Below are 23,868 nucleotides of genomic sequence, written 5' to 3'. Positions count from 1 at the left end.
TCAGCAGTGCCCGCCTGAGCCGTGGGCCCGCTGGGAGTGTGAGGACACTGAGCCAGGCTGGGCTGGCACACCAGCTCTGCCACCACCCCAGCCGTGTGCCCACGAGAGAGGCACCTGCAGGATGTGCCAGCTTGCACTCGCCATGGACCTCGGAGCCTCAGTTCTCCACCTGTAGAGTGGAGGTGATGGTGGGATCATTAATGACAATGAGACCTCAGGAGAAAGACCCTGGAAAGTGGATGAGTCATCTCAGCATCTCCTCTGGCAAAAGGGGGCCAGTGCTCTGGGTGCAGACACCACCCTGCTCGGCACCCTGCTAGGGCCACCACCCCAGTTTCCGCTGCTTTAGACGGCAGCCGAGTTCTGGGCCTCAGCACGGTTGCCTGCCTTGTCCATGCCCTGCCGACAGAGCCCCACAACCCCTGCAGCTCATGCTCCCGGCAGGCGGTCCCCACGCACCAGATGGGGGAATAAGGGCTTTAGTGACTTTAGTGACTGACTTCCGACTGTTGGCTGTCCCATCACCCACTTGTTACTGCTGATACCCGCCCTCCCACCCCGGGACTCACCACTTTGGTGGACTCCGGTGCGTCCCGGCTACCCCTGCCCTTGCTGCCGAGGTGGGGCGAGGAGGAGGGTGAGTCATCCATGTAGGGCAGCCCGTCCTGGTGCTGGCGCTGCTCCTCAGCCCGGTCCGTGGCAGAGCCGTACCCCGGCGGCGTCCCGAATGGTGCATCTACGTTGCAGAGAAGCAGCCTGTGTTAGAGCCAGGAGAGGGGCTCCACGCCCCACCGGTCACCTACAGGCGTGGAACGGGGTAGGCTGACCTCACCTTCACAACTGACTGGCCAAAGACGGCAGCGTGAGGAGGGGACGAAGCAGCAGCCCCCTCATCAGGCGACACGAGGCTGGGCTTTCGACAGCTGTGGGGCAGCGGGAGGGGGCCCTGAAAGGTGGACCCCAAATGCTAGTACCTTGCTGTCAGGGACATCCTTTTACCTTGTCTGTGGGATCTGACCTGATCCTGCTGACCTAGGTGCAGGGCCAGGAAACAGGATGCAGGCCTCTCCCAGCCGAGTGTCCCTGTGAGCACAGAGAGTGGGTTATGCTACAGCAGGCTCCGTATTTGGGGGCACCTAGTTATAGAGCTAACACCTTCCTACAGGCACCTGACGGCAGTCAGCCCCATCCCAGGCCAAACCACAAAGCCCATACGTGCTTCCAAGCCCTTGGCCCTTTGGTAGCTCTGTTCCCAGAACTGTTCTAATTCAGGGGACCCCCTCACTGGGACATCAACTTACAATGGCCCGGCCTGTTCCAAATCTCACATGAGGGCCACTTCTCGACTCCTTCCAAAGGGCACCCGGGATTTCCAAGAGGTCATCCCAACTGGGTTAAGTCACGTCACCGTGACTCACCTGCAAGCAGCCCAAGGCTACAGCACAGGTGGCCTCCGGGGCGGTCAGTCACCAGTTTACAACAACTGCCACCACCAAACACTGCCCAGGCCAGGTGGGCACAGGGCCCAGCACAGGGCCACTCTCGGGCTTCCAGAGTCTGAAACGAGACTGTTCTCACTTCCTTCCATGTGGACAGCCGGGAGGAGCCATGGCTGGACTGGCCAGGTGCTCACTGCAGGCTAAGACCGGCCACCGAGCTGCGGGCGCCCACACGGCCAAAGTCCCAGCTCCCTCCCACGCCTCTGCCTCACCCCATTCCGCCACCTCCGGTCCCAGCTGGTCACATGCCTTCTAACAGGTGTCCTTAGCCCTGGTTACAGGGCAGCGTCACCTGGGGAGCTTTGAAAACAGACTGAGTCAGATGCCCGGGGTGGCCTGGGCCCTGGTGGCTGTAAAGGATTCCCATGGGACTCCAGCAGACAGCCAGGGCAGAGATCCTGCACTACCCCCACCCGGCCTGGCACCATGCTGGTTGCCATGCCGATCCACCTGTGTCCCTGGTGTCTGCACTCAGGTGCCAGCCGCAAAGGCCAGGCTGGGTTCTGCCTGTGTGTGTGTCCACAGGAGGGTCCCAGCAGAGGCTAGTTCTGGGGTGAGTGTAGCAGGAGGACCCCAAGAACTTCACAGAGGCACCCTGGTACCTCTTAATCCCATGGGCCCTTAATCCACGGACCATCATAGGGGCTTTAGTTACCAAGATCGTTGTGTTGGGTTATCACCCACAGACCCCCTGGACTTTGGGTTTTGTATTGTCCTTGCAGGATAGTCCGAGGCCATGGTCAAGTTCTGCCTCCTCCTCCTGAGATTTTGCAAAGGCACTTAACTAGCTTACACTTAGCATCCCCAAGGACAGCTGGGGAGGGGTCAACTGTATTAAAAAACACAAAACCCTGTTAATGCAGAATCCTAATTCCGTACCCCACCCTCCAAAACAGGTCTGACTCCAGCTTCCGCTTCCTTCTGGGAATCACAGGTTTGTTTGCTTATTTAAATAAAATAAACACGAGGCCTTCTTTTCCTAAATTACAGCAACCCCTACTCGAAACTTGCCGACCACAGGAGCTGCTTCCGACAGCAGCTGGGCACAGGCAGAAGGCTCCAGCTGTCAGGGCCTCACTCCCCGTGAACCTGAATGGTCCCCCTGGGCCACGGGGCTCTCTGCTCTGGCCCTGCAACCTGGGACTCATCCTCCAGGTGGGGCAGGTGGGCAGCTCTAAGCCGTGGTGGGAATGTCTCAGAAGCAAGAGGCTCTGGTCTTGTCCAGGGGGCTGCACACCTGAGATGGTGCGGTTCACTTAAGCTGTCCATGTCTCAGTTTTGCTGACTTAAAATTGGGCCCGTGAACTCGACAATGGATAGAGGCCCCCTCAGCTCTAAAACATCACTGTCACTCTTTAGGGCGGCCGGCCGTGCCCTCCCCACCTCCTTCAACAGGTCCCATCCTCTGCCCCCAACTCCTCCTCTGGGCCCGGCTTTTCCATTAGCTCAGAATTACCAGCGTCCACATATCCTAAGAACCTTTGAACTGTTTTTTGAAAAACAACAATCTTAAAAAGTCAACATATTCTTCATCGCCTGGAAGAACACTGAGCACACCACCTGATTTCCAGGCCCGTGACTGCGCTGCGCTCACGACCAAGGTCAAATCAACACTGAGTCTCCAGTAAGAACTTCAGGGTCAGGCTCAAGGCCCCAAGGCTCACCCCAAGAACTGCAAGTATTCATGTTTGTGAAACCACGTGCTGGTTCCACGATATCCGGGCTACAACCTGGTGCAAAACCAAGTCATCCCCCCCACCCCATGAGGGTCTGCTGGCCCGTGTCCAGGGGGATCATCGGCTCCGACGTGGATGCTCCATCCCCACCAGGTGAGACTGAGGGGCCAGATTTGCAGCCAGATGCCATGGCGTAGTGAGAAGGCTCCCTGGCAACTAAAAACCCAGCCATCTTCCCTCTGCACACACCTCCCCAAATCGACGTCTGAGGAACTGATGCTTTTAAGCCTGAGTTCTGGATGGCTGGCACCCCTCCTGCATCCCACCTGAGGGCTCAGTCTACTGTCCAGCTAATCTGGACTCAGCACCCCTCATTTCACTGACCCCCCCAAGACTGCTCCGATGCAAGTGTGATGGGCGGGAAGAAAGCCCTCAGTTGCCTCTTCCCGCTTCTAACCAGCACACAGGGACCTGCCTTCCTCTCACCCTGCGGGAGGGTTTTCATACCCGAGGTCCCCACACCACAGGGGTCCCCCTCCTCTTGAGCACAAGGTGCATTATTTGGGGATTTGGAAAGCCACTGTCTCCCCAGAACCAGAGCAAAGTGAGAGAGAGGCCTTTCTCTCCCCTCCTCTGCCAGCAACACCCAGCGGGAAAACCTCTCTGGGCCTGGCCACCTGGTGACACAGTGGCCGCTGAAGCCAGGCACTTCCTGCAAAGCTCTACTTAAGGCTGAAGCCAAACACAGGAAAGAAGCGGGCATGGGCCTGGGATCCCATGGCTTCTAGAGGCTCAGTGAGATGAAGGAGGCTCAACCCAATGCTCAGAGCCAGAGGGGGAGGGGGCAGCGAGGCTGAGTCACAGCTCCCCGTTTAGTGTGGAAAAAGGTTTGCACAGTGAAATCTGAAACCTCCTCTCCAGGCAAGTTGGCTCAGCAGCCTCCAGCCAAGCACTCTGCAAATCTAAAATCCATCCTCCAATGTAAGGAAAAAAGGCAGCCCCCACCCCCCTCCAAAAAAGCAGAAGGAAAAGGGTCAGTTCGGCAGGGGGTGGGGTCCCCAGTCTGTGCCCAGGTCACATCCCCTTCTTACACCTCAAGGACGACACTGGTTTAAAAAAAATCCTTCAAAAAAATTAAACATAGAATTCCTATATGATCTAGCAATCCCACTTCTGGGTATATACTCAAAGGAATTGAAAGCAGGGACCCGAACAGATATTTGCACACCCAAGTTCACAGCAGCATTATTCACAAGAGTCAAATGGTGGAAGCAACCCACCTGCCCATCGATGGGTGACAGATAAACAAAATGTGGTCTATCCATATATCCATACAATGGAATATCACTCGTCCTTAGAAAGGAAGGACATTCCAATACCTGCTTGCAACGTGGATGAACCCTGAGGATGCCATGTTAAGTGAAATGGGCCGGTCACAGAAAGACAAATTTACTCTATGACTGCACTTATATGAGGTCCCTAAAAAGTCAAATTCATAGACACAGAACGTGGAATGGTGGTTACCAGGGTCTGGGGGTAGAAGAGAATGGAGTTATTTTTTAATGGGGACAGAGTTTGGTTCAGGAAGATGAAAAGAGTCCTGGAGACGGATGGTGGGGATGGCTGCACAACAAAGTGAATGTACTTAATGCCAATGAATGGCACACTTATAATGATTAAAGTGGTCCACTTTATGTTACGTACATGACACATTCCTAAGCCCCTCCCGCCAGTGGCAATGGTGAGGTGGTAGTATGGGGGTGGGGGGGGAGCGGACGAGGGCGGCTTCCCTTAATCTCTAGCAGCCTCTTGGCAATCACATCTAAAATAAGCACAAAATAAGCATAGAATTGAAACTTCCAAGGGTGTGCTCCCTGAGAGAGGTCTGGGTGATGGCCACCCAGGCTCCAGGACACCCTCCCAACCCGTGTATTTCTTGAGCAATAAAGACAATAGGGAAGCCTGGGCTTTCTCTGTAAATGCAGCCTCAAGGGCAGCCCCTGCCATTATGCTGCCCACCCATCAACTTGGCAGAGCCGCACGCCGGGTCCGAGCCGCCCTCTGAGTTTACACACCCCTTTCCGGGCCTCTTCCCTGTCCACCTGCACTCTCCCCAGCCAGGCTGGATGAGATCCCTGCCAGCCAGGCTCCTGAGGTCAGAGGAGGACCTGGCCCATCGCAGATCCGTGCCTGTAGCCCCCGGGCGCTGTCCTCCCTGCCCTGGCAGAGCCACGCCACACCAGCCCGGAAAGTGCCACCTGCCCCCGGACCAGTCTCAGTCCCTCAGCCGCTCACAGGGCCCCCAGGAGCCTCAACACGCCCCTTCTCATTTCTGCTTTTGCACCTCAGGGAGCGAGACCCCATCCGAGGCCTCTGCCGGGCCCTGCGGGACCGCCGCTGCAGGACTCCCCTGAAACGTGTGCCTGGACCGCTGGCTGCTCACCTCCTGGGGGCAGCCGAGCAGGGGGGCCCTTCCGGACCCGAGGTGCCTGGAGGGTCCCCAGTTCCCGCCTCGGCTGCCTTGCTGCTGCGAGATCCCAGCCCCGTCCCACCCCTCAGGTCAACGTGCCCTCCCCACCCCGTGAGTCTGGAGCAGGCCCTCGGGAGGAGCAAAGGTTACACTCTCAGCCCTCCCTGCCCAAAACAGACAAGGGACGAAGGAGAGAGGCCTGGGGAGCAGGGAGTGGCTCGCTGATAAATACACATGGGGTCAAGAGGACACAACAGGGGACTTCCCTGTCGGTCTAGTGGTTAAGACTCTGTGCTTCCAATGCAGGCTCGATCTGGGAACTAAGATCCTACAAGCTGCGTGGTGCGGCCAAAGAAAAAAAAAGAAGACAGAAGAACAGGAAAAGGGGCACCGGGAACTCGGGTGGGGCAACAGGAAGACCCCGGCAGCGGGTGTTCTCCATCCCCGTTTACACCGCCAGCAGAGGGCTGGGCTGTATTTATTTACAAAGTTAAAAGCAGATCAAATACTGGCTTCCTTCCGGGTCTCTGTCAGCTGCAGCGTGAGGCAGCCCTGGAGCCCTCACCACATCGCATCTTGTCTGCAGAAGTCCCCTTCCCGGCTCCTGCCCTCCTCTCCCGGTCCCGCACCACTTCCTGGTCCCAGGGCAGCAGCACAGTGGTGCTGGTGGTGCAGTGCTGGGTACTTTCACAGACAGCAGCTCACATCCTTGGGGGGGGGGTCCTGCCAGGTAGGCATCGCCCCTCTGGGAGAGGCTCAGAAAACTGGGCGAGGAGGGAGGTCCAGGTCTCACCAAAGGGCCCACAGGCTCCACGGGACACTGCTGGCTCTGGACCCCACACTCATCCTGAGCTTTGAGCCCTCCTCCTCCTGCTGCCCTGTGTGCTGAGAGCAGATTCCATCTGTGGGACGGGCCACTGGTCCTGGGGCTCCGTGTCCAAGGCTGGCTCCTTTATTTGTAGCAGAACTTGGGTACAGTCAGAGGATGTCTGTGGTGCTATAGGGAAGTAAGTTCCCCAAACAGTGGAAAACCCTCAAATCTTTGATGTAGCAAGTGGGTATTTTTGCCAAATACCTGCTGACCTTTGCCCGGCACAGCCTCTGGAGAGGCTTGAATCCCCCCCCATCCCCTTAGGGGGCAGGAATCTCCTTGAATCTCCCCCCATCCCCTTAGGGGGCAGGAACTTCCAGATGCCCATTTTTCAGACAGGGAAACTGAGTCTCTGAGAGAAAAACTACACCCAGGTCCACCATGTGACCTGCCCAGTTCGGTCACCTTCCAAACACATTTCAAAGCAAAGACATTTTTAAAAAGCCGAACTGATAACCGTATGACTCAGCAATTACTCTCCTGAGGTATGTAACTCAAAGAGATGAAAAGAGGTATTTAAACTAAAACCTGTACCAGAATGTTCAAAGAGCACTCTCTTTTGCAATATTTCAAAATAGTCAAAAGGTAAAACAACACAAGTATCCCTCAACTGATGAATGGATTGGGAGGGATAAATCAGAAGCCTAGGGTGAACACACACACCACTATATATAAGACAGGTAACTGACAAGGACCTACTGTATAACACAGGGAACTCTACTCAATATTCTGTGATAATCTGTATGAGAAAATATTTAAAAAAGAATATGTATAACTGAATCATTTTGCTATACACCTGAAGCTAACACAACATTGTAAGTCAACTATACTCCAATAAAATAAAACAAAAAAAAACTGATGAATGGATAAACACATTGATATACCAAAGTGGTCTATCCATACAAGGGAATATTATTCAACCTTAGAAAGGAAGTAAGTATTTACACAGGCTACAGCATGGATGAATCTCCCAAACATTATGCCAAGAAGGCAGCCCCCAAAGACCACATACTGCCTGATCCCATTTATATGAAATGTCCAGAATAGGCACATCCATAGAGACAGAAAGCAGGTACCTAATGAGTATGGGGCTTCCTTTTGGGGTGACGAAAATGTTTGGGGGGACTTCCCTGGTGGTCCAGTGGGTAAGACTCTGCACTCCCAATGCAGGGGGCCCAGGCTTGATCCCTGGTTGGGGAACTAGATCCTGCATGCCGCAACTAAGAGTCCATATGCCGAAACTAAGACCTGGTGCAGCCAAAAAAAACCTATATATATATATATATATATATATACACACACATATATATAAAAGAAAATGTTTGCGAACTAGATAGAGGCGGTGGTTGCACAACATTGTGAATAAACTAAGTGCCAGTGAGTGGTTCACTTGAAAATGTTTAGTTTTCTGTTGTATAATTTCATCTCAACAATACAAAACAGAACAAAACGGACCTGTTTTTCTCTCTTAAACAGGGACCTCAGAACATCATCCAGCCATTTCCTGAAGACCCGGAGCATCGTTCTGGACAGAGGTCAATACGGCCTGGCACTGTAACCTCAGGCCACCCACGGGCAGTGAGAGGCTGATGCACTTTCTGAGATATCTGGGTGGTTCTTCTGTTTTCTCCTCCACCGTCAGGCTGGCAGCTGTCCCTTCCTGCAACTACACCACGTGGGTCAAAATCCTTTCTATCGAGACATCCCCCATCCAGTCAGCCACTGCATCCTGGCGAGAGCCTGCCGTCAGAGCCCGTGGTTCTGTGGGAGAAGGAGGGGCAGAGAGGGCACCCCAGGAACCAGGACCTCTCAGCCTTCATGCTGTCACCCCAACAATGACATCACCAGGCCAGCATGGCAAGTCCCAACTGCCCGGGCAGGGGGAGCTCACAATTCAGACCAGCGTGTGACACACACAAGGCCCTGAGGCTGGTTAAGTCCACACAACAGGCCGGAAAATGCAGTTGGGAGGGGCCTGAGCCCCACTCTCCAGGCGGCCCCAGGTGCCCAGGCTGAGCTCTTGGGGTGATGGGCCGACAGCTCCCACGGCCCCTCCCACCCAGGGTTTGGGTTCCAGCTGGGTGGAGCTTGAATTGCCTGAAGGTCAACTCTGCTGAAGACTTTCCGCACCAAAGCCCGAGTGCCCCCAGTGTGGGCAGACGAGGACCCTTCCCAAGCAGCATCTAGAACATTATCAAAGGACTCTCTTCTGTCTCCAAGGACCCACCTCTGCCTTCTGCTCCCAGATCCTCGGGAAGGGAAAGATCACTTATGCTCTGGGCCTGGGCCAGAGCCAGCTGGTGCTGGGAGGGGTGGGCGGAGGCTGCAGCACCAGCTGGGAGGAGCTGCAGCCCTCAGGCCAGGATGATGTGACTGTTACTCTGCACAGCCTGACTCTGTGACCACGGCGGCAGTCTGGCCTCAGACAATCAAACTAATGTATGTACTGAGCACCCAATACTCAGCCAAGACGTAGGGCACCCCTGACTCATGCTGGGCACGGTGCCGGGCACGCAATAGCAGGCACCATAGACTAAGCCCCTGCCCCTGGGGGCTGCAGAACCCCAGGAGTCACGTGACACACGCATCATGGCAAGGCCACCGATGAGAGGCAGCTGGACCCTCAGGCGGGCAGCAGAGACCGTCTCCCCGAGGAAGTGACCATGGAGTGAGGGGGCAGACGCTAGTTCCCCCAGAACACAAGGCAGGAAGGACAGAAGAGGAGGCCATGTGAGGATGGGGGCAGAGGCTGGAATGATGCGGCCACAAGCCAAGGAGTCTGCGGGGCCACCAGAGCTGGACACGGCCCAGCCCCAGCTTCACGTTGGACTTACTTCTGCCTCCAGCACTGGAGAGCACACACATTTGTTGTCTAAGCCACAGTTTGTGATAATTTGTTATGGCAGCCACAGGACACTGACACAGACATAGCCCATGGCCTGGAAGTGGTGTCACGGAGTCAGAAAAGAGACGGCCGACCCGAGGGATCCAGAAGGGCTTTACGGAGGCGAGGTCCGTATGAGACAGAACGACTGGGCCTTCAGCCAGCAGAGATGCTGGAGGGGGTGGGGGCCTCCAGGGTCCCGCATGCGGGAGGCTGGGAGGGTGACGTGCCGGGAACTAGAGGAGAGGCGGCAGGAGTCCTTCTGGGGAAGCTGTGAGCTGTGGGCCAAGGACTCGGGCTTCATTTAGGAGGAATCAGGGGCCTCGAAGGTCTGGAGCAAGAGTGGGGCCCGGGGGCCGGCAACACTGGCAGTATGTCTGGGTGTGGCGCTGGAGGTGGGACCAGCCGGAGGCTTCTGTGACGGTCACTCCAGGTGAACCGGTAGAGGGCCCAGCTTCAGTGGGAACAGACAGCAAGACATGGACACACAACAGACAGGGCCAGACAGAGGGGCTTGGACGGAGGGGAGGAACAGTGAAGGGGACGCTGAGTTCCCAGTGCCTGAGGCCACGACCTCAGGGAAGGAGGTGGGAGGAGAGCAGTGGTGACGGCAGCAGCATGGCACCTGCAAGAGGGCAGCGCCGGGCACAGGACCGTGGTCTAGGAGTGGAGGGGAAGCCATCAGCGTGGTCCCTCCTTGCTGGCCCAGGTGCCCGGCCAGGAGCCAGGTCATGGTCAGTGCATGGCTATGCCCCCCTCCCCCAGCCCATTCCCACTCCAAAGAGGAAACACGGAGGGTAGGAAAGAAAAGGTGGCAGGAGGGAAGGGCTCCCTATCTGGTGGACACCACATGGAGCCCAGCCCAGGGCCCAGCCACTGGCAGGAGGACCCACCTTCCCCACTTCCGCCTCGGCACTGCCCCTCCTGCAGGAAGCCTGGGGAGGGTCCAGAAAGGAGGTACGTGTACACCGTGTTCACAGCAGCAGCATTCGCAATGGCTGAAAGGTGGGGTCAACCCACGTGTCCATTGGCAGAGGAATGGATAAGCCAAATGCGGTCCAGCGACAAAATGGAACATCACTCAGCCTTAAAAAAGAAGGAAGTCCTGCTCTATGTGACGGGCATGGATGAGCCTTGAGGACACTATGTAAGTGAAATAAGCCAGTCACAAAGGACAGATGCTATAGGGTCCACTTGTCTGGAGACATTGGTTTGCTCAGGCTGCCATAATAAGATCCTACAGACAGAGTGGCTTAAACAACAAAAACTTATTTTCTCCCAGTTCTGGGAGCTGAAGTGTGAGATGGGGTGCCAGCTGGGTTGGTTCTAGGGTGAGCTCTCTTCCTGGTGTGCAGATGGATGGGTTCTGGCTGAGTCCTCATCTGGCCTTGTCTGGTTGCATGTTCATGGACACAGTGAGTGTAGCTCACTACTACCATTGGGGGTTAGGGCTTCAACAGATGAGTTTTAGGGGGACATCAGTCCACGACCTGTGAGGTACCCAGGTCAGGTAAATTCACAGAGACATAAAGTAGAATGGTGGTGCCGGGGGGGCTGGGGGAGGGGGGAGTGGGGAGTGACTGTTTAATAAGGACAGAATTTCTGTTTGGGAAAATGAAAAAGTTCTGGAGATGATGGTGGTGATGGTTGTGCAACAATGTGAATGTACTTAACCCATTGAACTATACACTAAAAGATGGTTACGGTGGTAAATTTTACGTCGTGTATATTTTCACACACACACACACACACACACACACACACGATCTGCCAGGTTTGGAGATTTAAGAAACAAACAAAAGAAGGGCAGTGTTACGGGTTGCACTGTGTCCCCCAGATTCATATGCTTAAGTCCTAACCCCATTACAGCAGAGTGTGAACTTCTCTGGAGACAGGGCCTTTACCAAGTTGAAATGAGGTCATTAGGTTGGGCACAATCACAACATGATCGTGTCCTTGCAAAAAGGGGAAATTTGGAGACAGACTGGCACACAGAGAGAACGCCCCGTGAACAGGAGGACGGCTGTCTACAAACCAAGCAGGGCTCGGCACACCTCCACCCTCCCAGTGCACAGGGGGCTGCGGCCCTGGCCTTGAGACTCCGCATTTTGTTTCTAGGCCCTGACTCTGCACCTGTTCCACCCACCTCCCCACACAGAGAGGACCGGGCACTCTGGCCCTCTCCTCCTGCAGCACGAGCCCTGGGCTCACCCCCTCTTCCTCCCTTGTCGGCCAAGCGAGGCCTGGCCCTGCCTTTCCCACAGGCAGAGGCCCTGGCACCCAGCCCCATGAGCAGCTCAGGGGGAGTGACCGGAGTACCCTTATCTCGGCCACTGGCCCAGAGGGCCCGTTTATCTCTCTTTTCCACGCGGTTCAAAGGAAGCTGGTGCTGAAGTGGTGCATGCAGGCACCAACTCCACAACAGGAAGATGGCGTGGGCGTGGGTCCCTCGGCACCAGCCGCCTCACATGGTCACTCTTGCTGCCCAGGGACACACCGGGGGGAGGTGGGGAGGAGCCTGGAGCCGAGTGCTCTCTGGTCCTCTCGGCACCATGGTGCGGGGACAGTCTCGGAGACCTCACTGCAGAGCCACAGTGGGGCAGCTGGCCCAGCTGCTGTGGGGAGGATGTGCCCGAGTGTCTGGAGTGGAACTGAGGTCAGCTCCCCCGAGACGTGTGTGAAGCAGTGAAAGAAGCAGTTTGGGGTTGTGCCTTTCCTGTGCCTTGGCCGCCCCCGTCCATGTACATACAGGGGACTCCGGCCATGGGGGACCTGGACCAAAGGCATCACCAGAGCCCAGAGAAGCTCAGGTGGTGATTATTGGGGGGGCTTCCTCTCTGTGCAGCTCCAGGACCACTCACTCGGTGGACCCCACCCTGCTTCTCTGACCCCACTGACGGCAGGCTGGCCAGGTGCAGGGCGTGGGCTCTGCCAAAGCAAAGACGGACGGCCGGAGACCCGACTGCGGGGCCCCTGCTTGGGGCTCTCACACCTGGGGACTCGGAGGGTGTGGGCTGAGTGCCCTCCTGCCCAGTCTGTGCTGGAGGCTGATCAGGGTTTTGATTTTGGGGAAATCCCTGTGGGTCTGGAGGCCAGGGTGACCCAGGGCTTGGCCCTCATTTTCAACTTCTGGCATCACCTGCTCCAGCAGATAAGGGGGTGGGGGAGAACCGTAGGCCTAAGGAGTCCACAGTGAGTGACTGCTGGCCCCCAGTCTTCCTGAGCTCCAGCTCCCCCCTCTGAGGGCAGCCATTACCCAAGGCTCATCTACCTTTCTGGCCTCTGCCATCAGGAAGCTTGGGGGCCAGTTGGTACAGTTCATGCACCCCAGGGACCTCAAACACTTTGGACCTTCATTTTTGTTTTCTTCCCATGGTCTTATTTCACGGTTTAATTTCTGAGAGCTGCCTCCATCCTTTTGAAAACAGGCAAATAAAACCTACAAAAACACACGCTCCACCCAGCCTGGCAAGCTCCCTGGCCCATATCCTGCTCTCCTTCCTTGGGACCTGGAGGCCCTGGTGCAGTGGGAGCCCCTCCTCTGGGAGGGGCAGGGTGGGGCGTCTCCCGAGAAACCCTACAAACCTCCTCCTTAGGCTCCATAAGTGATTCATTTCCTACAAGTGTCCTGTGCTGTTTTCCAGCACAATATATGAATCAAGATTCTGGCTCACACTTTCTACCATGACTGATGTGACTTTTCCCTTTAGAAATATTCTTCCCACAGGGCCCAAAGTCATTCTTCTATAAGAGTGAGTGTGAGTGTGTGTGTGTGTGTGTGTTTTACCTCTGCTGCATGTGAAGGGAGCTAACACATTCTTTTTGTCTTATGGTGTGTCACCTGTGCTGAGGGGTTCTTGGCAGAGCTGAAGGAAGAGTCTCCCAAGCTGCACAACAAATTTCTAGGCCTATGGTGATGGCAAGAAACAGCCAGGTTATGAAACTGAGGAGACGAAGGTGGTGGGGACTTCTCCCGGTTACTAGGGCCGGGGTCAGCAAACTATGGCTCAATCCAGCCCACGGCTTGCTTTCGTAAATAAAGTTTTACTGGAACACAGCATGCTCATTGGTCTCTGCAAGACATACAGCTGCGTTCGCGCTGTGATGACAAGGTTGAGTAGTTGTGACAGATACCACATGGCTTGCAAAGCTGAAAATGTTTACTAGCTGGCTCTTTGCAGAAACAAGGTAGCTGACCCCTGGTTTAGGATGAAAAGCAGAGGTGGAGAGGCCCTAGAATAATGGCTCTATGTAAAGAGAGTCTCTTCTCAGCAGTTTTATCTTTTAAAATAGGTTTAATATGAAAATGTCAGCCCCCTCATTTCCACCTGAAAGGGGCCAGAAAAACTGGGTCATGAGATCTAGGTCTGGGTGGAACTGATGTTAAACTTGGCTTGGGGACCAGGCCCAGGATCGGCCGGTGGTGATCTGGAGGCGGCTGTGTATGTGCTTCCGTGACAGGGAGCTGCCTGCTGTGAACACAGCTTCACCTTGAGCTTGAAAAAGTCCCCTCAAAGCCAAAACCACGCAAACCCTGAGCTGCCTGAACACACTGAGTAATTGAAAGAGTATAAAGTAGAGCCTTTTAGAAAGCAGGTGAAGATGTGGCTTTGGATGGCCTGCAGCCTTGGACTAAAGGTGCCACTTGCTGTTGGCATTCTCCACTCTGCAGTGTGCCCGGTGGCAGTAGGCGCTGTCACTATGCTCAACCTCAGCAAGGCTCAGCCGTGTAGCTCCCCTGACCACAGAGGTGAGGAGGAAGCCGCCGGGGCGTGTTGCCCTGTGGTCCAGCCTCACGGAGAGGAAGGGGAGTTAGCCAGCGTTTGAGCTGCCTGGGGGACAGAAGCAAGAACATCTTGACTGCAAGCATGGTTAAACATGGAAAGGCTGTCAGGGGAGTGTGAGAAATTCCCATCTGGGGAGGGCTCTGGGAAGGATAAACCGTATGCCTGGTGACTGGCATTGGCCTCATTGGCCCCCAGAAGAAAACCTTTCCCCCTCTCTGATTCAGCAGCTCTCTCCCTCCAGGTCCCCCCTCCACAAATCGTTGGCTGATCAGATCCCAGCAGCACAGAGCCCCTGAGAACATCCAAGGCCCTGAGTTACTGGAGGTTTCTTTTCTGGGATGGTTCTTGAACTGAAGAAATCTCCCGGGAGGCGGGACCATCTCACGAGGTCCTGGTGCCTGCTGTGCTGAGCCTCCGTCAGGCCAGCCCCAGGGTGGCCTTGTCAGCCCTGGAGTGGTTATGGGCATGGGCGTGGGGGTGGGGGTCCCAGCAGGTTCCACTGAGAGGAACCCAGACTCTGTTCATCAATGGAACAAATGTCCCACTCTGGTGGGGGGAGGGGGTGTTGATATGGCGGCAGCTGTGCCTGCGTGGGGGCAGGGGGCATATGGGAAATCTCTGGACCTTCCTTTCAAAGTGCAGTGAACCCAAAACTGCTCTAAAAGAAATAAAGTTTTTTAAAAAAGCAAACAACAACAACGACAAAGAAGTTACTGCCAGGACGTCCCTCAAGTCCTGAGATTCCTACCCCATCCTCCTGTTCCTATCTGCCTTTCAGAGCCCCTGGACAGCTATTTCATGTGATTTGTCCAGAAATTTTAGCAAGGGCGAGTGGGAAGGTTGGTGCGCTTTCCCCACCTCCCCTGGAACTGTGAGTTCACACTCCTGCCTTTGACTCTCCTCCTTTGTGTGTGGAGGTGCTCCCTGGATTGAGCTCCCGGGAGCTCTCCTGCAGCCCCTCCTGAAACCCCTGAGCCTGGTCCAGCTGACACTTGCACTGCAGATTCAGGCCGGCCCTCGGGGGAGCCCCGTGTCTCTAACAACCAGGATGGTGTCCAGCTTGTGATGCTGGGAGCCCCTCTCTGCCTCCCTGGTTTCCTCGGCCGCATGCCCTGGTTGGGCCCATCCCTGCCCTGCCGCAGGACCCTCTGTGGATTTCCGAGGCCTGACTCAGAGGTCCTCACAGGGTGGCCACAGCTGCACGTTAAAGTTCCTGCCCACATTTCCCGGGGGAGAAAGGCTTCAGGCCACCAGTGCATGGAGACCTTTGCCAGCATGGGGATTCCTGGGGCCGGGGGATGCCAGAAGTTGTCCTACGAGCCAGCCCTGCCTTCCCAGCAGCCCCACGGCCAGCTGTCACCCACCCCTGCAGTTGTCCCAGACGCATAGCGGTCCTCTGTGGCATGTGCCCCCCGTGGTATGGGGTTCCTGCTTCTCTGTGGTGGGGGCCATGGGTGGAGCAGGGAGCACAGTGTCCGGGACCATCTGGAAGGGCAGAGGGTGTCAGGTGGTGATCATTCCTCTCTGTGTCTGTTTTCCCATCGTCAGATGGGAGTGATTTGAGGAATTTGTAGGGCTATGCCGGGATTTGCAGTAAGGTCTGTAACAGCCTGGCACGTGGTAGGTGCCTTGGGAAGGAGGGGCTTTGCATCCGACATGATTTCCCTAGAGGGCCGGGCAGTGCACTCGGAGGGAGGCTGAGCTGGCTGTGCTCTCCCCGCCACTGCCCGCTGCCGTAAAGAGCAAGCCTGGAATCCAGCAGGAACGCGCCATGCGTTCTTCCCCGGATACTCTAGCCACCTGCCCCATCTGGCCGGGCCCGTACAGCACATGGGCCCTTGAGCTATGCCCCCACCCATGCCCATTCCCACATTTTTGCCGTTTTCAGAAGGAGGATCGGACACCAGGCTAGAACGGCAGGTGGGGGAGGGAAGTCGCAGAGGAGTAAGTCTTTGGGGTCTTCCACCCTCTTCCTCAGCCCTTTCTGGTTCCCCCTGTGGCCCTGCCTTGCCTGCCTGCTCCCTGGGGCGCCCTCAGCTGGTCCGAAAGCTGTTCATCCCCTGCACACCACCCTGTCCATCTTCTCCAGCCTCCCCTCCCATGGACTTGCTCTCCACCTATTAACTCAGACCTCAGCGTGAGCCCCTAAATTCTATGTTGCTCTCCAGCAGTTGGAAGCCTTGAGACCCAGTGCTCAGCCAAGGACGGTGTGCTGATCTTGAGTCCTGGCCCAGGTGGGCTGAGCACCCAGGCCCCAAAGGCCCCTGGGCAGGCACCTTCCAGGATGCTGCCTTGCCAAGAGCACTGCCCAGCACCTCCCCCTCAGGACGTGAGGCCAGCGGACCAGCTCAATCCTCTTTTTATTGATGAGAAGCCAGGGGCCCAGAGAGACACAGTAAATTGCCAAGGTCACCCAGCTGGGCAGTAGTGGGGCTGGGCTGGAGCCAAGCTCTGCTCTCCCCTGCATGTTGAGTTCTGCCTGGAGCCAACCAGCATGGAGGTGGCCAACCTGCCACCTGGAAAGGTTGGTGCCTTGGGGCAAACGGGGTCTGACCAGGTTGGAGGTCGCTCATCAGCTGTGTCCGTGTGGCTAGTCAGCGAGCCCACCTGATGTGCCTGTGGGCACATGTGGCCCCTCAGCCTTGAGGGGAGATGGCCAAGGAGGGGGACACAATTGCTGCTATGCTGTAAGGATGTGGGGAGGCTTCCCTAATGAGGTCCCACGTCGGGGGCCAGACCAAGGGACTTCTGTCCTGCGTCAGTTTGGTGACCACAAGTGGGAGCTGCCGGTCTGAGAAGCTGGGTTAGGCTCCCTTTGGTGGGTGCATGTGCCTCACACATGTGCACACATATGAACGCACACAGATGCACATGCACACACTCACGCACACAGACACTTCTTTGCAAGGAAGGGGAGAACGTGGAGGGACAGAGATCCGCTCAGAGGGTTTCAGCCTGGACTTGGTCCAGAGCCTCAGAGAGAAGAATCTTTCTGGACTCTCAGGATCTGGTGGGAGAGCTCCCGTGGGGCTCCTCTGCACCTGTCATGGTCTCCCAGGCTCCTGACGTCCTCAAGCAGAGTGTCTGCGTTGGGAGCATCCCGAGGGCCCGCATGCACCCCAGCTCCCGCTTGGATGCTTGATTCTTGAAATGTGCACGGAGCAGCCCGTGCAGGTGTTTCCATGCTGCCCCCACCGGCCCCCTCCTGGCGCTGTTCCCTGCCCGGTGCTGACAGGCTGTTCTTGTTCGGAAACAGAGAAGACACCATCGCTGCTTTTCTTCCCCTTTCCCAACACATGAGGCTGCGCTGGGTGCTGCGTGTCAGGTGCTGGCTCTGCGTGTGCAAGTGGTGGGTGGCGCGCCCCCTCCCCATCAGCGCCTCCCGTCTGGGTCCCCAGGAAGCACGGTGACCTCGCCTGCTGCGCAAGGTGTGCCAGCCTGGACCATGGACACGTGGGGTCCCCGGGCAGATGCTGGAGGCTCTCCCTTTGTCGCTAACCCAAAAAATCACTTCCAGTTTTTGTGATTCAGAAGTGAGCCCAGCCCCTCACCCCTCAAATGTCCTGAAACCCAGCCAGGTCCTCCGGTGGCCATCAAATAGGGAGGGGTGGTGGTGGTGGGGATCTGTGCGAGCACTTTTGCAGAGACTAGCACACAGCCAGGCTCTTGAAGAAGGTGGATGGCACTTGTACCCCGTTGTCTTATCAGCCTGTTGCCTTGTGGGTCCAGCACCCCCGTGGGCTGGTGGTTATGTGTGGGTGTGGTTTGTTTCTTTTGATCTGGCCCTGGGCTGGTGAGTGAGTGGGGTGGGGGATAGTGCCTCCACAAATAGCCCGTGTCCTGATGGTCAGTGGTCTGAGGGACAGGACTCCGATGAGTGTGTAAGGAGGGTTCTGGCATCTGGACGCAGGTTGTGAAGCAGGTAGAAAGTCGAAGGGGCTCATGCACGGTGGGTGGGAGAAAGAACCTGGGGGAGTGACCCTTGGTGGGTGAGGGGTCAGATCTTTCAGGGGGGGCATCTCAGAGTGCTTTCCCCCTGAAGGCCAAGGGGCTGCACCCGTGGGGGCTGACTCCCCAGGGCTGAAGGGCATAGTGGCTAGAAGCTGGCTTGTCACCCCCGCTCTGAGGCCTCTCATGTGACACTTCGCTGGGCACTGGCCAGCCCAGGTGCCTGCCAGTTTTTAATGCCCCCCAGAGAAAGGCTGGTCCCACCACACAGGTTCCTTGAGCTCCGCTATCCAGTTCCATGTGGCTCGGGGCATGGCCGTCTCCTCCCCAGGAGGCTGAGTAGCTAGGAGGCCAGGGGATGCTTGTCTGCACTGCCACAGCAGTGCTAATGCACGCGGCCTCTCTGGAAGGGGTGGGAGGGGCTGCTGGCTCGAGTCCACCTGTCCAGATAGACCAGCTCCACCGTCTGATTGCCCTGGGTGACATTCCCCAGCCCCCAGCCAAGAGCAGAGCATCTCAGGCTGGAGTAAGGCGAGACCTGGAGACATACACCTGCATGGCTGGGACTAATTCTGAGTCTCAGAAATGCTTTAGAAAGCGTGTAATGTGGGGAGGGTCCTTGTGGGCAGAGCCCTGGGAATAAGCAGTTGGGCTCCTTCATGGTGACAGAAAGGGGACTGACACCTGTTGGGTGCCTGCTGTGTGCCATGCGCTGCATGGGTGTGTGACCTGATTGGTCTCTGCTGTTCCCCTGTGCAGGGGGATGGCGGTGCCCGGTCTGGAAGGACAGAGACATCAGGTCAGTGACCTGAGGCAGTGGACTGGGGCCCAGAAGTCGGGCTTGTTTTCTCCAGGCCTGTTCGGGAAGCCCAAGCTCAGATTCTGTGCCTTTAACAGTACCTGCAGGAATTGCTAGCCTGTGGCGTGCGTGCTGGGCGGGGTGATCTGGCTGAGCCAAGCTGGTGTTCTACCACACGGGTATTTCTGGGAGAAGCGCCAGGCTCAGAGCTGGTGTCAGGCACCCCTGGGAGCTTCCGGATGCCTTGTCCTCCCTGGATCACACAATTCTTGAGGGAAGGGCCTCTTCTTAGTGGGTCTACACGTGATGGGCCCAGGGCCTCCTGCTGCGTGGTGGTCCATGCTGCCCTGTCTGCGGATTGAGTCTCTCTGGAGGACTCATCTTCCCCAGGAGGTGTTCAGAACCAATACCCCAGGCCCCATGGGAACCTGCTCTCCTGGTGGCCTGCGGGTGGCCAGTTGGAGCCGTAAGTGGGGGTCTGGCAGCTGTGCCCACTGGGGGTAGCATGACCAGTCCCATTTCCTCCCACGGGCCAGGGCAGCGGACAGGAGCCTGGCTGACTGCGGAGTGAGCCATGGGGCTTGAGCAGGCTGTCACACCGCAAAGACAACTGGGATTATCACTGGAGGTGGTAATTCCCACATGACAGTTTCAAGTTTCAGGTCAAGAGCTGAGGCTAGTCCTCCGTCTCCTCTCATATCTGGACAGAGATCCTCGCCAGCTTACTCCCCTCCTGGTTCCTCAGCTGTTTTCGAGACCCTGAGCCCCAAGGGGTGGGGAAGCACCTCACGTCCAGGACACTGGGGGGCCGCACCTTCCTGGAGGGTGGCCCTGAGATGGTGGCTTTCAGTGTGGACCAGAGGGACAGGATCACCGTGCCAGGGTCACTCCAACCCACGGCGGCCCGACAGGTGCCACGGGCCCTGCTGACACATGGCTCCCAGCCCCGGGAAGAACCTTCCCAGCAGCCCCATGAGAGTGGGCCCCGTCCCATTTCCCAGAGTGGAGCCCTCAGCCTGGCGTGGGCGTAGAGGGCAGCACCGAGGGTGCAGTCGGGCAGGAGAACGTGGTGTAGTTTTCTGGGACATAGTGCCAGCAGCCATTGCAGGCTGGACCACGTGAACAGCCGAGGCTTCCAGTAAGTACAATAAATAATGTTTGTGCTTCTCGACGCGTTCCCCTCTGGCAGGGGAACCCCGGGGCCTGCTTGTCACCCCAGGGGTGCGTGGGTGGGCTGTCATTATCTCCACTTCACTGGTGGGAACATGAAGAGATGAAACAAGTCCTCTGGCCTGCAGTAAGCCCGGCTTGTCTGTTGTCTCTCTCTTCCGAAGGGATGATTAGAGGTCAGGTGGGAGGAGGCTGGGAACAGATGGCATTATGTTTCCTTTTCCAAATGTGTGAGTCCAGGATGCGCGAGTTCCTGGCACTCCCAGGATTCCTGGGCAGAGAAGGTTTACCAGAGGGAAAATGAGACTTTGAGACCCTGCACCTCCGGGTCTGTTCCTTAGCCTGTGACATCTGCTCACGTCCGATACATCTCAAATTCTGGTGTAAAATGCCAGATTAGCACTGCCTTGTCCCAGCCCACTCTGGGTTCAGTCCCAGGGTGTCTGAAATTGGGGATCCAGCTCAGGGTGTGGCTGGACCCATGAGGCTCCAGGAGGTAGCCTTGGCCGGGGAGACCTGCCTGCGTGGACCCCGCTTTGCAACTCAACTTGCCAGCTCTGGAACTCAGGACACATGGCTTCCACTTGTAAACCTTCAGCTTTTCTTTGAAAACAAGGTGCCAATGGCTCTCTTGAGAAGATGCTAGGATGCTCACTGGTTTGAGGCAATGCACCTGGCCAGTACCTGTTGCCACCGCTGTGTGTTGCCTTCCACGGGTCTCAGAGCCCTTGCGGATGCACCGCCACGTGCAGGATTGTGCACATGCTCTCAGAGACATGTGAGGGAGTGGGCGTCCTCACCTATGAGATGAGGCTCAGAGACACCTGTGTGGACGGGCCAGAGCCCAGCCCCGAGCCGCTGCTCCTCTCCCCCATGGGCTGCATGGGCACAGATACATGCATGCACACACACTCTTACGCACATGCGCTCACAGACGTGTACACGCCCACACCCTTGTGCACACATTCAGACTCCCTTGGTTGATTCCTCGTCCCACTGCTAGATGATGCCCCTTCCCCTGCTCTATTCAGAGGTGCCGTCCAGAGACTCAGAGGGACTAAGGTGAGGGCAGGAGTTCCGCCCAGGTACCCACCCCACCTCTGCCCGAGAGGGAGGCTCAGGCTCTTGAAACCAGCGTCCCAGGCCCCGATGACCCAGCTTGGGCCTCTCTGTTCTGCCCGAGAGGGAGGCTCAGGCTCTTGAAACCAGTGTCCCAGGCACTGATGACCCGGCTTCGGTCTCTCAGTTCTGCTCGGGGCCTTTAGCTGCCCCCTTCCACCAGGCATGTCTTCCTGTGCCCTTTGCCCTTTGCCAAATCCCACCCACCCTCACCCTGCTCCATGAGGTCTCCACCCTTCAGCCCATGCTGGAACAATCCCCTTGCTCTGAACTTTCACAGCACTTAGCATCTGTGCAATTTACTGACGGTCACAGAACCTTTCCCACCATCTGCTGTGAACTATCACTTTACTTCTCATTTTAATTCTCAAATATTTGTGTTCCACCTCCCACTTAGGCTGGAAACTGCCCGTGTCAGACTTGTCTGTGCCTCACTGTGCCTTGGAGGGGGCCCAAGACGAGACAGGCAGGTCTCCCTTCCCTCTGTAAACATTAACTGAGCCCCTACTACGTGCTCCGCCTTGCTCTGGGCAATGGGGATGCGGGAGTGAACACAGCAGGTTGTGACCGCAGGCCTCACGGAGCTTGCTCTGGAGGGAGACTGACAGGAGGGACGGGTGTGGGAACCCTGGACAAGTGTCACTTTTCATAATAAAGATGACTCCCCCATCCCCAAAGCTGCCTGTCGAAGGCAGAGAAACCAGTCAACCCAACTGGGAAGACAAAAGCTACATTCGCCAATGGTGGGGGATCTGTCCTGAGTCTCAAGAAATAAAGTTTCCTTCACCCTGGAAGTGAGATCCCTAAAGACCTGAGGGAGCTGGGACCTTCCTTAAGAGGCACTGAGCAACGTGGGTGCCCTTATCTGGCCTCTGCCTTTGGCAGGCACGTGAGTAAAAGGGGGCTACCTGTTCCCCTCCCACCACGTCCTACAGGATCCCCCAGCCCTTGCTCTGAACCCATCATCTGGGACCCCTTCTGTGAAGACATCTCCCATCCACCCTGGGGTGAGGTGTGTGTGCAGAAGCAGGAGACCCACCATCTACACCACTGACAGAAGAAACTGGGGTGAAGATGAGAAGGTGGGAAGCAGCATGAGGACCGGGCAGGGGGACCTGGAAATGGCCCACCCAGGGCTCCTCTGTGAAGCAAAGGTAACTCCACTCTCCCTGGGGAGGGTCAGCCTTAGGGAAGAGCATCAGAAACCTGCCATCTCCACCTGGGGTGTGAGCAGGTCATTTTACATCCACGTCTTGATTCTCCAATTTGTAAGAAAGGGAGTAAATTATTGATATGAAATCCTCGTACACTGAGAAGAATGAAGTATTGCAGCCAAAGCAATTCTGGTTCACTGTCAAGGCAGCCGGAACCAGGAGACAATAAGGTGACGTGAGCCCATTAGAGTGAGACGCTCAACCCAAGGAGGCCTGGTCTGTGCAGACCCTGCCCCACCGCCAAAGGATGGGCCCCACCATCAATGGGCAGTGACGGTGGTAACAGGAGGCCTCCACGCTCCAGGTGGCAAGGCGGTGCACATATAAGCACTGGAGGGCCTAGACAGGCATGAGGAGGCATGAATGAGGGGCTGGGACAGGGCAGAGGAGGGAGTGGGGTCCAGGGGCAGAGAGGCACATGGGGTGGGACAAAAGAGGCTTGTGAAGAAAGTAGCATCAGAGCTGGGCCCCGGAGGACAGATGGATCTGGGCAGGTGGAGACATGGCGGAGCATGGAATTCTAGGCGAAGAGATGGGGTTTGGGAGGCATGCAAGGGAGTAGGATCTCAGCGCTGGTGGGGAGGAGGGAGTTCTGCTCCGAGGGCAGCTCCCCCGAGGCTGGGGAAGCGGAGTGCAGGTGTCCTGCAGGGCCTGCCTGCCTGGGAAGTGCAGAGGCTGGGGCTCTGGGAAGACAATCTGGTGTGTACACAGGCTGGAAGGACAGGTCACAGTCACGGTGGGGGTCAGGCCTGCCCGCTGGGCTCTGTGTGGGGCTGGTTTGGAGCACAGTGGGGAGCAGCCGGGTAGGAGCCTTGCTGCTAAGATAGCATCTAATGTCACGGACAGACTTGGAAGATGCCCTCCGCCCACTGAGCATCTTCGACTTTCTGCTGACTCGCTGGATCTCCAGCCTTGAGAAACCCTGGCCGCTGGAAGATGCTCCCCTCCGCCCCGCCTGCTGCTGGTTTACACTCTCTGCTCCTCCACTTTCTCCCCTCCCCCCAGATTATTTTTAAAAGATTAGATTTCCTGTTTTCACTGTGGAGCTGGCCTGGCCCTCTGTCCATCCATGGCCGTCACTACCGGCGGGGCAGGGCAGGAGCGGGCATGCTGCAGGCCCTTCCCAAGAGCCATCTCCTCGCCCTGCACCCGCTGGGCCCTGTAAACACCACGTCCTCCCAAGCAGGGCCGGAGGCGATCTCTCCCATGGGCCAGGGGCCTCTTAATGGAACAAGTAAATAGGTGATTCATCCTAGCTGCTGACAGCCACTCACCTTCGGAGCTGGCTCACTCCAGCGTGGATAAAACAGCCCTCTCCACCTCTTCTCCCTTCCCCTCCCCTCCCCCAGCGCTGGGGCCTGGGCCACCACCTGGATGTCCTGGGCTGAAAGCAAAGGATCCCCACTATGAGAACCAGGGTCCACCACGCCT

The 23,868-nt window shown here is 56.8% G+C and overlaps 1 protein-coding gene across 2 annotated transcripts in view; it reads right to left on the bottom strand.

Annotated features, from left to right (window-relative positions):
• The window catches only part of BCR (BCR activator of RhoGEF and GTPase), a gene marked incomplete at its 5' end in the record, with an annotated part of 97,269 nt that overhangs the window by 47,581 nt on the left and 25,820 nt on the right, over positions 1-23,868 (bottom strand). For both annotated transcript variants that reach the window (XM_079717608.1, XM_079717609.1), the window contains one exon: positions 570-736. In XM_079717608.1, coding sequence (XP_079573734.1) covers positions 570-736 — 167 coding nt within the window. The remainder of the gene's footprint in view (positions 1-569; positions 737-23,868) is intronic.

The sequence above is a fragment of the Hyperoodon ampullatus genome, assembly GCF_949752795.1.
Source record: "Hyperoodon ampullatus genome assembly, chromosome: 13".
Taxonomy (NCBI): Eukaryota; Metazoa; Chordata; class Mammalia; order Artiodactyla; family Ziphiidae; genus Hyperoodon; species Hyperoodon ampullatus.
Note: the sequence above shows the minus strand (reverse complement) of the source record. Positions and strands in the feature narration are given on the sequence as shown.